This window comes from Molossus molossus, unplaced genomic scaffold (assembly GCF_014108415.1).
Source record: "Molossus molossus isolate mMolMol1 unplaced genomic scaffold, mMolMol1.p scaffold_m16_p_19, whole genome shotgun sequence".
In the NCBI taxonomy this organism is placed as follows: domain Eukaryota; kingdom Metazoa; phylum Chordata; class Mammalia; order Chiroptera; family Molossidae; genus Molossus; species Molossus molossus.
In genome coordinates this window covers 28,865,052-28,882,160 of record NW_023425354.1, presented here as the reverse complement: position 1 = coordinate 28,882,160, position 17,109 = coordinate 28,865,052, and the positions used below count along the sequence as shown (strand labels likewise).

Sequence of the window (17,109 nt, the reverse complement as noted above, 5' to 3'; positions counted from 1 at the left end):
TGCTGCATGATATATAAAACATGGAAGAGAATGTTCTCTATCCCAGGTTTCTGAACATCTCCTCGAACAAGTAAATGTGTGTTTTATTTGGGGAATCACCTTACTTTAATGGCTTTTTAATTTTTGTAAATGTTTTCATTGATTTTTTTAGAGAGAGTGGAAGGCAGAGAGAGAGACGTGGATGTGAGAAACATCCAATAACTGCCTTCTGCACGCCCCCTACTGGGGATCAAGCCTGAAACCTGGGCATGTGCCCTGCATGTGCCTTAACTGGGAATTGAACCAGTAGCTCTCCGTCCTTGGGACAACGCTTAATTCACTGAGCCACATCAGCCAGGCGCATGATATTTTAATTTTTAATTTAAAAAAATTTTTACAAGAGTTTATTTAAGCCAAACTGGTGACATATGCCAGGGAGCAAGATCTGAAATGCTCCTTAATGGCATTTTTATTTATTTGTTTTCGTTAATCCTCACCAGAGAATATTTTTTTTATTGCTTTTGTGTGTTTTTTCTGGAAAGAATGGGGGGGAGACATCGATGTGAGAGAGACTCATTAATTGGTTGCCCTACATGACCCAACAGGGGCGGGCGATCGTACCTGCAACCCAGGTACATCCCCTTGACTGGGAATTGAACCCTCGACCCTTTAGTCCATGGACTGACGCTCTAACCACTGAGCAAAACTGACCAGGGCCTTAATGGCATTTTTAAGTGGTCACTATGTAATGATGTGGTTTTACACAAGTAAACCTTTTGTACTTTGGTTTCCTTATATGTGAAATGAAGATTAGGGATAATAGGAAGATTCAATACATTAATACATGAAAAACACTTAAAACAGTGCCTAGAACATAGTATTATTTTTCTTTTTTTTAAATTTTTTTTTATCCTCACCCGAGGACATTTTTTCTATTTTTTGTACAGATAGAGTGGGAGGGAGAGAGAGGAAGAGAGAGAGAGAGAGAGAGAGAGAGAGAGAAACATCGACGTGAAAGGGACACATTGAGTGGCTGCCACCCGCACGACCAACCAGGGCCGGGGACAAACTGCAACCGAGGTACATGCCCTTAGCGGGAACCGAACCTGGGTCTCTCCAGACCGCAGGCCGATGCTCTAACCGCTGAGCTAAACCGGCCAGGGCAGTATTATCTTTCTGACAGCTACTAGTTCATGTTCTCTAACGACAGGTAACAAATTGTCTCAAAGATGTTTTTTAGCCTAAAGAGTCTCTGAAAATATGGGTTGGCTTATACCCACTATATACTTATTTGCCTTTCTCCTAAGAGGATTACCTCTAAACTGTTGAGTTGAACATAATAAAATGTTAAGTAACATTTGACACTGTATTTTGTTTTTACAGATGTTCTCAAATAGTGATGAAGCTGTAATCAATAAAAAGCTTCCCAAAGAACTCCTATTAAGGTAAGTCTGAATGCTAAGTTTATGTTTGTGTGTATATCATACTTATCTATGTAAAATTTTGTAGACTGTTTTTCATATATTTATAGCATCTAAATGATTTGAATTTGTAAATTTATTGATTCTTTTGTTAGATATTCTTACTTTGTATTTTCTAGATATAAGTCAAGATTTTGAATATTTAATTTAGAAAATTTTCTCCTACCTAATTTGTTCCTATATATGATTTTGTTTACTTGTTTTCACTTTGCCCTACTCTTGTATATAATGTAAAAGAAATAGTATATTTTATTTTAGTACAGTACTGATTTTTTTGAAGAGTGATTCTAATCTATCCCTCACCCCACTTATATTTGCAACAAAATATTGCATATACTGAGGGGCTATATTAAAGAGTTACAGCCCTTTATTTGAAAGATGAAAAGGCAAAAGTTATATGAAACTCTTTCTTGTTCTATATTGCACTTATGATTTTACCATTCTTACTTTTAAAAAAATATGTTTTTATGGACTTTTTGGAGAGAGATATAGAAACATCGATGTAAGAGAGACACATCTATCGGCTGCCTCCTGCATGCCATCCACTGGGTATTGAGGCCGAAACCCAGGCATGCACCCTGACCAGGAATAGAACCGGGCTCAGTCCATGGAACAGTGCTCAATCCACTGAGCCACACTGGCTGGGCAAGCTTGCTCTTAATCTTTAGAAACTACATTTGGGATCACATATAACATAAAACACACAGCTCCTGATTTACATACATTGACTTAGGAATCACCTAGGAAGAAACATCATGGGGGAGTTATTTTCAGTACTCATTATTTGGGAACTTAATCCCACCGTTCTTTGTTCACTTATATGAAATATAAAAGTATAGAAAAGTATATTCTCCTTTGCAATTGTAAGAAGTTAAATTACTGTGCTCCGAGGCATCTATTTCATGCTCTTAGCTGTTGTGGCAGTTCAGGTAGCCCATAACCAGCCCAGTCTCTTCTTTAGGGTGGAAAATAACCTCTGATCCAGTGCTGGTAAAGAAAACTATTCCTGCACTGACTGGTTTTCTCAGTGGTTAGAGCGACAGCCTGTGGTCCAGAGAGATCCAGGTTCGGTTCCCGCTAAGGGCACGTACCTCGGTTGCAGTTTGTCCCTGGCCCTGGTTGGTCGTGCGGGTGGCAGCCACTCGATGTGTCCCTTTCACGTCCATGTTTCTGTCTCTCTCTTTCTGTTTCTTTCTCTCCCTCCCACTCTATCTGAACAAAAAATGGAAAAATGTCCTCGGGTGAGGATAAAAAAATAAATAATTTTAAGAAAAGAAGAAGAATATTCCTGGCATTCCTAAGTACTTGAATGTTGTAAATTCTCCACTATATTGCAAGGCTCTTGTAAACACTATATCCTATAAATCTTTATGTAGTACCTTACACACTGGAGATACTAAGAAAAAAATAACTGAATTGAACTTGGAATGGGTTTTTTTCTATGGAAGCAATGCATATGTACATGGTGGTTGGCTGTAGTTTACATTAACAGCAATACACCCTTGACTGCCTGGGTCCATTGGAGAATATATCCTGAACATGTGAGGGAGAGGGAGGGAGATAGACAGACAGACATCAATGTGAGAGAGACACATAGATTGGTTGCCTCCCAAATGACCCCAACTGGGGCCCAGGATCGAACCCGTAACCTAGATACATGCCCTTGACCAGGAATCAAACCCGAGACTTTTTGGTCCATGGGCTGATGCTCTAACTGCTGAACCAAACTGGCCAGGGCCAAATTTTAGCTATTTTAATGGGAAATACTTTTAGGCAGATTATGTTCTTCACTGTTATTTTTTTTTAATCCTCACCCGAGGACATTTATGCATTTATCTTCAGGTGGAGAGGGAGAAAGAGAGAGAGAGAAACATCAATGTGAAAGAGACATATTAACTGGTTGCCACCCGCACAACCCTAACTGGGGCCGGGGACAAACTGCAGCCGAGGTACGTGCCTTTAGCGGGAACCAAACCTGGGACTCTGGCCCACAGGCTGATGCTCTAACCGCTGAGCCAAACTGGCCAGGGCTGTTCTTCAGTTATTATAAGCTGAATATACTAAGACATGCTTTAGTGTTTTTTAAAATATGTTTTCTATTGATTTTAGAGAAAGAGGAAGGAAGAGGGAAGAGAAATACCAATCGTCTGCCTCCCTCACGCCCCCTACTGGGGGCGACCGGGCCTGCAACTCTGGCCCGTGCCCCAACCAGAATTCTAACCTGCACCCTCTAGGTGCATGTGATGATGCTCAACCGGCTAACTGAACCATACTGTCAGAGCTACTTTAGTTTTTTTATTATGTCATTATTTTGAATACTCAGGATTATTTTGTACTACTGTAGATTACCTTAAGGCTCACTAAGATTTGGGGAAATTATCTGATTCTTTGGTAACTGGCCATACAATGTATGATTTATGTTTTTCTGTTTTTGCCATGAAATCCAAATTCCTTACTATGGCCTCCAAGTCCCCTCTTTATCTGACAGGGGAGTAACATGATCCGGTTTATATTTTTAAAGAATTAGTCTCGGTACTATATGTTTGTCAGATTAGGGGATAGGAGTGGAGAGCAATAAGAAGGCTATTAAAGAACTCCAGGCAATGCCCAGCCAGTGTGGATCAGTGGTTGAACATTGACCCATGCACCAAGAGGTCACTGGTTTGATTCCCAGTCAGGGCACATGCCCAGGTTGTGGGCCAAATCCCCAGTGGAGGGCATGCAAGAGGCGGCCAATTGATGTTCTCTCTCATCAATGTTTCCATCTCTCTCCCTCTCACTTCCTCTCTCTCTAAAATCAACAAAGGAAAAAAAAAATTCTGGGCAAGAGATGAGGGTAACATAGAAAACATGTTCTGTAATTCTTTTTATTTATTTTTATTTTTTAATTTTATTGCTATTAGAGAGAGGGAGAGAAGTAGAGAAACATTGATGAGAGAGAACATTAATTGGCCGCCTCCTGCATGACTTCCACTGGGGATTAGGCCCACAACCTGGGCATGTGCCCTGACTGGGAATTGAACTGGTGACCTCTTGGTGCATGGGTCTATGCTCAACCACTGAGCCGCCAGTTGGGCTGCTCTGAATTCTTTAGACTGAAGCATTGCTTGCCTCTGCCCTTTCTAGCTTTAGTTATTGTCTCTTTTTCTTTTCTTTTGAGATATAATCAACACATTATATTATATTAGTTTCAAGTGTACAATATAATGATTCAGTATCTGTATATGTTAAGAAACGATCACTACAACAAATCTAGTTAATTTTCGTCACCACAAAGTTACAATTTTTTTCTTGTGATAACTTTTAAGATCTCTGTTAGCAACTTACAGATATGTAATGCACTACTGACAGCTACCAATCTGTTCTCTATATCTATGAGATTTTGTTTGTTTTTTGTTGTTGTTGTTATTGTTGCCAGTGCAGAGTTATAAAACTCTATGCTAGCAATACCTTTGCCACTTAGCTTAGCCATGTGAAGCCAAGGTTTGTGACTCTGAGTGACAAGAAAAGTAAGGAGTATTGCCCTAGCCGTTTTGGCTCAGCGATTAGAGCATTGGCCTGTGGTCCAGAGAGACCCGGATTTGGTTCCTGCTGAGGGCACGTGCCTCGGTTGCAGTTTGTCCCCAGCCCTGGTTGGGTAGTGTAGAAGGCAGCCTCTTGGTGTGTCCCTTTCACATTGATGTTTCTCTTTCTCTCTCTTCCTCTCTCTCCCTCCCACTCTATCTGAACAAAAAAAATGGAAAAATTTCCTTGGGTGAGGATGAAAAAAAAGTAAGGGGTATCTAGCTCTTTTTCTAGGGTTGTGGAAAAGAGTAGCTATGAGTTGAAAGGTTGGAAAAGGAGGGAGATTGAAGAAGTATGACATGTGCCTGACTTCTCAAGTTGGAACACGAGATATTTTTTCCATAGTAACATTTTTATGAATGAGAATTTGGTTCTAACTTATGTGTGTTAATATTGGAACTGATTCTTGTGTACATTATACTTTAAATCGGCTGCTTTCTAGCCTAAACAGGGAACCTAGCTACCACATGATGATATGACTTCTATGAGTTCCAAATAGTTGATTGTGTACTTACTGAGGGAACAAGTCCTTTTCTAAATTTGGAGACAGAGTGAAATTGATACCCTGAGAAGGAAGAAAATGATTAGATACCATAAAACATACTGCTAATGAATACATTTAAGTATATGAAACATAGATTTTATTTAAACCATTAAAGACAAATACAAAAGAGACTTTTTTGATATCTTTGACATTATACCAAACAGATAATTGATCAATATAAATATTAACAAATTCAATCTGGAATATTTATAATTTATTGAAATTCATTGAATGTGATATTTCCTAAAGTTTAAATTTTCTTTAAAGTATATAGGGCATGACTAGAAACAGCAGGTGCCCCTGTGAAAGAAAAATGGGTAAATGGAAGATAGGAATAGAAGAAAATCTTACTTTTCATTCGGCTTTTTTGGTATCTTCTAGATATTCTTATTTGAACTCTTCACTTTGAAATAGTGTCCTACTTAGAAAAAGTTTCAAAAATAGTACAAATAATTTTGAGAATACCCCTCCCTAAGAATTAATGTTTTATAAAATTAAGTAATATAATTATCAAAATTAGGAAATTAACATTGATACAATACTATTAACTAATCTTCAGACTTATTCAATTTTCTCAATTGTCCCAGTAATATCTTCTACTCTGGCCTGGGATCTAGTCCCAGGATTAGACATTTCATTAAATTGCCATGCCTGCTTAGTTTTCTTTAATCGGGGACAGTTTCTTACTCTTTGTTTTTCTTCATCTTGATTCCTTTGAACTGTTATTTAATAGAATCTCCCTTAATCTGGCTTTGTCTGATGTTTCCTTATAATTAAATTTAGGTTATGCATTTTGGCAAGTATATTACAAAAATGGTGTTGTGCTCTTCTCCATGTGTCATAACAGGAGGTACATAAGTCAGTGTACTTATTACTGGTGATGTTAACTTGGATTACTTACTTAAGATAGTGTCTTTTTGTTTCTCCACTGTGAAATTATTTATTTTTTGTTATTGATAAATATCTTGTGGGGCAAGGTGTTGAGACTATGTAAGTGTTCTGTTAAAATACAGCTTAATAAATATACAACATTTGGTTTGGTTATATTTTAAACTACATATTACATCATTGAATCTAACATATATTAACCTACTGAGAGGACAGTTGTGTTCTTAGGACCATACTGTTTCCTTGTAAATGCAAGGCCACAGCCAAGTTACCAATGAATTAAGCAAGTGTTCTTGTTTCCTCTTAACTTGAACTTACTTTAACTTACTGATTCTCTTCCTTCTCTTTTAAAACAAAGTTTATTATTAATGTGGTAGCAAGCTGGAATCCACTGTTTGCATAATGTGAAATCAGCAGGATTGACAGTACTCTCTTTCAGAGCAGAGTAACATGCATTTATTTAGGAGTACCTCTTGAAAAATGAATGTTAGTGTTTATAAGACAAAGAGTCTTGTGTATTTTCCAAGAGCTATTGTAAAGTGACTTTGTTCCTCAGAGATTTCTTCTGAAGATGACATTGATAACTATAAAAGTAACAAGAGGGATAAGACTGCTTGAGCCCACACATGCCCTTTTAGGTATAAAACAACATGTAGTTTCAGAATGAGGATTATTATTACTTATAAGAATCTAAAATATTTTTCATTATTTTTTTCAACTGTTGATGGTGTTGGGGCATAATTATCATGTAATACATAATATGTATGTGTAAGTTGGTAGAAGATGAACTTTCTGAACTTATATGGAAAGAATGCATTGGCTGGGATTTATTTCATCTGAAATAGATAATCAGGTGTTGGGGGTCCCCAAGAACACCCCCTAGGTTTGGTAATTTACTAGGAGGACTCACAGGACTCAGCATATATTCATATTCATGGCTTTGATTTATTACAGTGAAAGGATACAAAGCAAAGTTGGTAAAGGGAAAAGTGCAGGGGGCAAAAGAGAGGAAACCAGCCATAAGCTTCCCAGAGTCCTTTCCCAGTGGAGTCACACAGAATGCACTTAATTGCTCCAGCAACAAGTTGTAACAACATAAGTAAAGCGTTGTCTGCCAGAGAAGCTCACTGAGGGAGTAGTGGGACCTCTGCCAAAATCCAAGTTCTCAGATGCCATCCAAGGGCCAAAATTACAAGTAGGCCATTTTGTTTGTTTGTTTGTGTTTATGTTTTCATTTTTTTAGAGAGAAATGAAGGGAGAGATAGAAATATCGATTAGCTGCCTCCTACACCCCCCCACTGGTTGTGAGCCTGAAACCCAGGCATGTGTGCTGACTGGGAGTTGAAGTGGGACTTCTCAGTCCATGGGACAACACTCAGTCCACTGAGCCACAGCAGCCGGGCATTTTTTAAAATGCTCATTATTACTTTTTTGAATCCTCACTGGAGGATATTTTTCCATTGATTTTTATTTTTTTTTAGATTGAGTAGGAGGAAGGGAGAGAGAGAGACATTGGTGTGAGAGAGACACATCGATTGGTTGCCTCTCACACAACCCCAACGAGGGCTGGGGATCTAACCGGAAACTGAGGTACGTGCCCTTGACCAGGAGTCGAACCTGTGACTCTTTAGTCCATGGGCCGACACTAACTGCTGAGCCAAGCCGGCCAGGGCACAAGGAGGCCTTTTTTTTTTTTAATCCTCACCCAAGGACATATTTCCATTTTTTGTTCAGATAGAGTGGGAGGGAGGGAGAGAGAGACAGAGAGAGACACATCGACATGAAAGGGACACATCGAGTGGCCACCACCCGCATGACCAACCAGGGCCGGGGACAAACTGCAACCGAGGTACGCGCCCCCAGCAGGAACTGAACCAGGTCTCTCTGGCCTGTAGGCCAATGCTCTAACCCCTGAGCCGAACCGGCCAGGGCAACAAGCGGGTCTTTTTAAGGATAGGACTGCTATGCTCTTCTGCATACATGCTATCTCATATTTTATTTAAGGAAGCTTACAATGTTGATGATTTTTTTGTAGCTTTTCATTCCATTTAATTACCAAGAATTCAGGATAGATAGGTGTGTTTGTGTTTTCCTTTCTTTTATTTATTTATTTTTTTTCCATTTTAAAGCTGTCCCTGTATATTAACTAATCAGATTACAAAAATAACTATGGTAATGCCTTGGTGTAATACCTTGGTTCATCTTTCTAATAAGCCTTTTGATCTTGTTTTGTTTTTCCTGTTGCCGATAATCTCCACCTTCTACAAAATAGATAGTCTTTTTATTCGTTCCACCTCTTGGAGAAGATAATTTGAAGGGCCACAGGAAGTTACTTGCTTCCTTGAAGCATTTTCTAACAGTATAGATCTCATGAATCAGATACTCTATGTAGATGATGTCATATTTACTAAGAGATTGAGCATTCAGTGTGTTATCTGTCGGGGCAGTTCTCTTTTTGTTGATTTTGCCATAACCACACTTATAGATCAGGTCATTTACTGACTTCAGGTTTGGATACCCCATGCAATATAAGGTTCCACAGTCCTCAGCGTGTTAATTGAAGCTTTGTTGAGCTTAACAACACGGCCCTGGCCGGTTTGGCTCAGCGGTTGGAGTGTTGGCCTGCGGACCAGAGAGTCCCGGGTTCAGTTCCCGCTAGGGGCACGTACCAAAAAAAACAAAAACAAAACAAAAACAATGCGGTCATTGAAGGATATGACGAAGGCAAAGAAGCTGCAGCACCTTTCAGACCTTTGGGCTCACACCATTGATTGATACCTCTGATCCTGATGACAAATGCCAATTTGGGTTCCATAGGTATATAAAGGTTGCTAGCTCTTCTTGCCATGGTAGTTATTCAAATCTCAGTTCTGTACATCTAACTTTAGTATTCCTGTGATAGTGCTTGGGTTTTTCATACATAATCTTTCTTCTAGCCTTTCAAAGCATCTTTTGGGCAAACTTCTTTCATTTTTTCTTAAGGGTTTCTGGCACAGCAGGAACCTTCTTCTGTACCCTCCATGGTTCCATTCAGAAAAGAGTGTTTTCCTTTCTTCTGAAGGAAAAATGGTCAAGAACACAGACTCTGGAATCTGAGCATCTGGATTCTGTCACTTTCTAACTAAATTGAGGGTTTCAGTTCCTCCCTCTTTGATCCTAAGGATCAAAAGGGTTGATAAGTGTAAAGTGCTTAGAAGAGTGCCTGGCACATGGTGAGTACTATAAAAATGTTATGTATATTACTGTTAGTTCTATTTTTTACCCATAGACCATAAAATGATGTGACAGATTCCGAGATTACCAAAAGTGATCATCCCTCAACTTTAAGGTGCAGATTGGCAGAAATGTCTAAGTCAAAGAACAGAAAACCAATCTTGCTCTTATCCAGCATTTAGTTTTCTGGCCTTCTCAGTTATCCAGAACAAATCCAAAGAAACAAAAAATAAGCAGAAAGATGAAATGTGCATTTTACTCAAGGATGCATGCCAGTTTTTTGTTTTTTAATCCTCAACCGAGGACATTTTTTCATTTTTCAGATAGAGTAGGAGGGAGAGAGAGGAAGAGGGAGAGAGAGGAAGAGAGAGAGAGAGAAACTTCGACGTGAAAGGGACACATTGAGTGGCTGCCACCCACATAACCCAAACAGGGCCAGGGACAAACTGCAACCAAGGTACATGCCCCAAGCGGGAACTGAATCTGGCTCTCTGGACCGCGGGTCTATGCTCTAGCCACTGAGCCAAATTGGCCAAGACTATTTTTTTTTTCTCTCTTTTTTTTTATCCTCACCTGAGGGCATTTTTGCATTTATCTTGCAATAGAATGGGAGGGAGAGAGGGAGGAAGACACAGAGAGAGAGACATCAACATGAGAGAGACATTGAGTGGTTGCCACCCAACTGGGACTGGGGACAAACCGCAACTGAGGTACGTGCCCTTAGCGGGAACCGAACCTGGGCCTCTCTGGTTCGCAGGCCAACGCTCCTACTGCTGAGCCAAACTGGACAGGGCTGCATGCCAGTTATTTCTCAGGCTCTATATACTTTTTTTTCTTTTTCTTTTTTTTAAACCTCACTCGAGGACATATTTTGATTTTTGTTCAGATAGAGTGGGAAGGAGAGAGAGAAACATCGATGTGAAAGGCACACATCGAGTGGCTGCCTCCCGCACGACCCAACTAGGGTCAGGGACAAACTGCAGCCGAAGTACGTGCACTTAGCGGGAACCGAACCAAGGTCTCTCTGGACCGCAGGCCAACGCTCTAACCACTGAGCCAAACTGACCAGGGCTACTTTTTTTTTTCTTTAGACACATACTATTCACATTTGATTATAAGTTGCAGTAAATAAAAATGCAACCAAGGTATGTGCCCTTGACCCAGAATCAAACCTGCAACCCTTTGGTGCTCAGGTCAACACTCTAACCACTGAGCAACACTGGCGAGGGCCAGCATACAGTTTTAATGACAAAGTCCTCAAACTGATGGACTTTCATGAGGACTAAGAAGTGTACAGTTTTGAAAATACAGTCTAGTTTCTGCCAGACAGTAGACAAGTATCAGAACTCTAAATTCACAGCAGACTCATCTGGCCTGTGAGGCTCAGTCGTTGAGGGTCAACCCATTCACCAAGAGGTTGCTGGTTCGATTCCCAGTCAGGGCACATGCCCAGGTTGTAAGCCTGATCCCCAGTGGGGGCATGCAGGAAGCAGCCAGTTGATGTTCTCTCTCATCGATGTTCCTCCCCCCCCCCCCCACAAATCAATAAAGGAAAAAAATAAATAAATTCATAGCAGGCTTTAACACTTTATGTGGTCAAAGATCTTTGTTTAGTACCTTTAAAAAAATGTTGACCAGAGAAAAAAAATGTTAACAGCCCAGCCGGTGTGGTTCAGTGGATTGAGCGTCATCCCATGGACTGAGAGGTCCGGGTTTGATTTCCGGTCAGGGCACATGCCCGGGTTGCAGGCTCATTCCCCAGTAGGAGTGTGCAGGGGGCAGCCGATCAATGTTTCTATTTCTCTCTCCCTTCCTCTCTAAAAAATCAATAAAAACATTTAAAAAATTACTTTAACAAATAATATATTAATTACTCATGAGCATATCACTTTAACAGGTGTATCGTCTTATATCTGCATATAATACCTGCATATGTTCATGTATACATATTTTTTTCAAAACTGAAAAGAATTATAAAAATACTGCTCTACAGTTTGTTTTTGTTTCTGTCATTTAATAATCTGACATTTTTTGCCCTGGCCAGTTTGGCTCAGCGGTTAGAGCGTCGGCCTGCGGTCCAGAGAGACCTGGGTTCGGTTCCCGCTAAGGGCATGTACCTCGGTTGCAGTTTGTCCCCGGCCCTGGTTGGTCGTGCGGGTGGCAGCCACTCGATGTGTCCCTTCACGTCAATGTTTCTCTCTCTCTCTCTCTCTTCCTCTCTCTCCCTCCCACTCTATCTGTACAAAAAATGGAAAAATGTCCTCAGGTGAGGATGAAAAAAAAATAATAATAATAATCTGACATTTTTAAAGTCAGTTGATGTAGCTCTACCTCATTTTTAAAATAATGGCTGCTAAATACAACGTCCATTTGGATAAATGTGCCATAATTTATTTAAGTACTTTTTATTGCTGTATATTAAGGTCAATTCTTACTTTTCCATGTTTCAGTGAATGCTGGCATGAACATTCTGAAAACCATCTTTACTCATACTTTTGCTTCTGCAGGATGTAGTACATATATTTTTTTTATTTTAATGGATACTGTTAAATTATTCTTCAAAATAGTTGATATGAATAAATTTTACCCATTTGATTATATGAAGAGGTATTGCTCAAGTAAGTTTGGGATATTTGATATAAGACTGTAAAGCCAAAGGAAATTGGGAATAAATACTTTTTACAGAACATTGTGTGGATAACCATATCCCCAAAGTCTACTCTCAGTATTAATTTTTTTTTATTGACTTTTAGAGGACATTTATTAAAGCTGGGGCCAATGAAACAAGAAATGGCTGGAGAAAAGAGCTTAGGCTGATCACTTTGGCTCACTAAGAGGTCAGAGAAAAGGGGGCTTTGGGGACAGGTTAAGGGTTTTGCCTGGAACGAAATGCCACTGCCCATTTGCTACCCTGGTTGCAGGCTTCTTTGAGGACCCTTAGCATATAGGAGATGCATGCCTGAGGTGAAAGAAGAGGGGAAAGTGAGTGGTGTGGGCTGTCCCCCAGAGGTAGAGGGAAAATGCTGGGTCCTTTGTCTTGAGGTGTTTCTCTTCTCTTGCAGGCAGGAATCTTAAGGGAGGTCTCAGGGAAGGGTTTCAGCAGAATATTCATCAGTTTTCTAGGTATGTTTCTTCAGGGTTGTAGTCCTCACCAATTGGTCAGTGTCAGGGTAGGGGGCTCTTAGTCATTGCAGCTGGGTCTGGTGTCACTCCCTGGTTTTGCTGCTTCTCTGGCCTGGCGCTTGGGCTCCTGCAGAGGGAGAGTGGATTGGATTGGACTGGAACTGTATGGGGATACCCGGGATTTGGAGGGCGCTCTGAGTTTTTGCTGAGTTGCAGCCACACGGGACGGTGGCCATCTTGCTCCTTCCAGGAGCTCTGGGGCGAAGCAGCAGCCCCTCCCTCGAAGATTTTCAGTATTAATTTTAATAGCCAGCTTCATGTTCTCCTCCAAGAACTTATTATTAAGGATTTGGATTTTTCTTCCTATTTTTATACAGCAATAGATTTCTTTTTTTTTTTATCCTCACCCGAGGACACTTTTTCATTCTTTGTTCAGATAGAGCAGGAGGGAGAGAGAGAGAGAGAAACATCGATGTGACAGGGACACATTGAGTGGCTGCCACCCGCACGACCAACCAGGGCCAGGGACAAACTGCAACCGAGGTACATGCCCTTAGCGGGAACCGAACCCGGGTCTCTCCGGACCGCAGGCCGACGCTCTAACCGCTGAGCCAAACCGGCCAGGGCAGCAATAGATTTCTTTATAATTAGACCCTGTATTCTTCCACGTGATGTCTCAGAAACCTGAAAGCTAGAGCAGTTGTTTAGCAATCTGTTGAGATGGTGGAGGACTTTTACTGAAGGAGTCAAACAAAATCCTTTGATAATAGTAGACCTTTCATTCCATCTCAGTTTTCTTAATGTCTTTGATTTTTACCATTCTGGGTTATGGACATAGGTATCCTCAGAAGGAATTATGTAAAGGGTTAAATTGTGGAGAAAAGTAAAGAATGATTGTAAACATGGTCTAAAATACCTAGCCTAAAGGTGATGAAAAATAGGAAGGTGCTAAGTATAGTGTAGTTTATTATTTTGACCTCTTATATAGAGATGTCAATATCATTTCACCTTACAAATGCATATTTATAGGTAGTGCAAGATATATATATATAAAATAAATAAATATGTTTTATTGATTTTTTTTTTTAGAGAGATGCCCGCCGGTGTGGTTCAGTGGTTGAGCATCAACCCATGCACCAAGAAGTCGTCAATTCGATTCCCAGTCAGGGCACATGCCCAGGATGCAGGCCAAATCCCCAGTGAGGGGCGTGCAGAAGGCAGCCAATCGATCCCTCTCCCTCCCCCTTCCTCTCTAAAATCCTTAAAGTAAAAAAAAAAAAGGGAGAGAGAGAGATAGAAACATTTGATTGGCTGCCCCTGCATGCCCCTCACTGGGGATTGAGCCTGCTACCTGGGTATGTGCCCTGACTGGGAATCGAACCAGGACCTCTCGGTCCATGGGATGACACTCAATCCACTGAGCCACGCCGGCTGGGTGGTACAGTGATATTTTAAATTTAAGTTAATGTTGTTATATTTGGAAGAATAAATGTTCATTGTTAGTAAATCCCCCCCCACCCCCAATCACACTAGCTAAAACCCTGGCAGCTTATCCCATCGATTCTTTTTTTTTAATCCTCACCCGAGGACATTTTTCCAATTTTTTGTTCAGATAGAGTGTGTGTGTGAGAGAGAGAGAGAGAGAGAGACAGACACATGGACATGAAAGGGACACATCGAGTGGCTGCCACCTGCACAACCCAACCAGAGCCGGGGACAAACCACAGCCGAGGTACATGCCCTTAGTGGGAACTGAATCCAGGTCTCTCGGGACCGCAGGCTGACGCCAACGCTCTAACCGCTGAGCCAAACTGGCCAGAGCCCATCAATTCTGATATTTATTTGTTGTTGTTGTTAATCCTCACCTGAGGATATTTTTTCATTGATTTTTTTTTTTTTTTTAGATAACGTTTAAGAGAGGAAGGGAAAGATATAGAGAGAAACATCAATATGAGAGAGACACATCAATTGGTTGCCTCCCATACTACCCTGACTGGGGCCAGGGATCGAATCTGTAACCCAGGCACATGCCCTTTATCAAACCCAAGCCCCTTCTGTTCGAGGGCCGACATTCTAATGTCTGAGCCAAACCAGGCAGAGCATATTTGGGTTTTTAAAGATAATTATCTTTATTGTCAAATGCATAGAGTAAGTAGAGGTCAAAGGTCACTAAATAATAGTAAGTATTTAAACAGACTACTTGTGGAGTAGTGAGTTTTAAGCACCGATGTTTATCACACCCATTTTATCAGGGAGCCAAATCAGAACTGGAAAGACCAAGCTCTTACTACTTGAATAAAGGAACACAGTGACTATATTTGTCTTGTCTCTCTTGTTTTAATGTACTTTAATGTCAAAATTCAGGTGAAATGGTAACTCATTGGGAACTTAACATTTAGAACCCCAGTCAGTACATTCTAAGAATAGAATTATGGTTGTTGGGGTGTACGCTTCAGAGAGTCTTCTAGGTCTGCATTTGATCTCTAGCCTGATGTTTTACGTCCATCTATTGTGTTTTCCTTTGTGGAGAACCTTTCTGTTGAAAGGTTGCTGAAGTCTAACTAGCATTACCTGTAAAGCTCCTCACCTGTGCCCTTCCCATGTGTAATATTGTATTTATAGAAATTGCTCAGGGATTAGTGATGATTGGGCAGAAACACGATCTTTCAATTATGAAACTCCACATAAAGGCACTACATATTGGATGACAGCAGCCGTATTTCACCAGTGCAAGGGTATTTGTTGTATTAGATAAACTCATTGCTTTAGGAATTGAGGTAACCAGATAGGGGTGTGTGTGTGTGTGTGTGTGTGTGTGTGTGTGTGTGTGTAATTGTTTAATGAATACGAATTTCAGTTCTGTACTTTTTGGAGATGAAAAAGTGGAGTTTGTAGTAAATATTGAAGAAGATGCATATTTTATTGCCATCAGGGTGGTAGCAAGGCATCTTCAAGGGAACAAGAAAGGCATTCAGTATTTTCATCTGTGGACAGATGTACAAAATGTATCCATATACAGTGAAATATTTTTCATCATTAAAAAGGTCGGAAATACTGACAAGTGATACAACATGGATGAAACTTGAATATATTATTCTAAATGAAATGAGCCAGTCAGAAAAAGTGAAATACTATGGTTCCACTCATACGAAGTACCTAGAGCAGTCAAATTTATAGAGAAAAAATGGTGATTGCCAGGAGTTAGGGAAAGGGGAATGAGGAGTTATTGTTTAATGAGTACAGAATTTCAGTATTTTACTTTTTAAAGATGAAAAAGTTATTGAGATGGGTGATGGTGACACTTGTACACCATCACAATGGTTTTGCACCATGTGAATGTCCTTAATACCATTGAACTGTACACTTAAAATGGTTAAAATGTTAAATGTTGTGTATATTTTGCCCAAATAAAAAATGTTTTAAAAACTGAAAATATTTACTAAATGCACACAACTTTGTCTGATGTAATTTTTTTTTTATCCTCACCCGAGGACATTTTTCCATTTTTTTGTTCAGATAGAGTGGGAGGAGGGGAGAGAGAGAGAAACATCGACGTGAAAGGGACACATTGAGTGGCTGCCACCCACACAACCCAACCAGGGCCGGGGACAAACTGCAACCAAGGTACGTTCCCTTAGTGGGAACCGAACCTGGGTCTCTCCGGACCGCAGGCCAAGGCTCTAACCACTGAGCAAAACCGGCCAGGGCGTCTGATGTTATTTTTAACTCCGTTTATTCCAAGTTTCAAAATGTGAAGAAATTAGCCTCTAGTCACTAAAAAATAAAGTTTTTTTTCTTTTAATCTAACTCAGAAGCTTTTGTTTAAGTCTTTAAAGTACATGCTGTATTGTACTTTCTGTACTTGCAGAGAGCTTAGCTTCTTACTCAGATCAAAATGACTTTTAAGGGTATTCGTGAATGAGGAGGTCTTTAAGCAGAAGTGACCCATTCACTTAATTCTCAGGATGCTCTGACCTATTTTTCCAGGTGGTTTATATTGTGAAGAGTTATCAGGCTTTAGGCAAATAAATTATTTCAAATAATAATGTTTCAAAATAAAGATTTAACCACTATAAGACTGAGAAAAATTCTAGGCAGTGTTTTCTGACATTGATGTGTAAATGAGTTTTATAATTTCCTAAATTAGAATGAAATATATAGACTTAATATTTTATAGTTACTATTTTTTAGGTGTTACAATATTTTTTATCCTTTTTCCTTCATAACTAAAATTCTTTGTAAAGATATTCCTCCCCTAGCCTATTTATTTTCATAACCAGAAGTGTGAAAATTGTGTTGCTTTACTTTTAAAATATT

The 17,109-nt window shown here is 40.0% G+C and overlaps 1 protein-coding gene and 1 long non-coding RNA gene across 4 annotated transcripts in view; one reads left to right on the top strand and one right to left on the bottom strand.

Annotated features, from left to right (window-relative positions):
* The window catches only part of FBXL20 (F-box and leucine rich repeat protein 20), a 63,752-nt gene that overhangs the window by 5,467 nt on the left and 41,176 nt on the right, over window positions 1–17,109 (top strand). For all 3 annotated transcript variants that reach the window (XR_004960314.1, XM_036268236.1, XM_036268235.1), the window contains exon 2: window positions 1,363–1,424. Coding sequence is in view for 2 of the 3 variants with exons in the window: in XM_036268236.1 (XP_036124129.1) it covers window positions 1,363–1,424 (62 nt within the window). In the remaining variant the exon portion in view is untranslated. The remainder of the gene's footprint in view (window positions 1–1,362; window positions 1,425–17,109) is intronic.
* On the bottom strand, window positions 5,538–12,856 carry LOC118633951. The gene is made up of 3 exons (XR_004960315.1): window positions 12,822–12,856; window positions 5,920–5,989; window positions 5,538–5,589 (listed from the first exon to the last, which is right to left on the bottom strand). It is a non-coding gene; the product is annotated as an uncharacterized LOC118633951 (long non-coding RNA).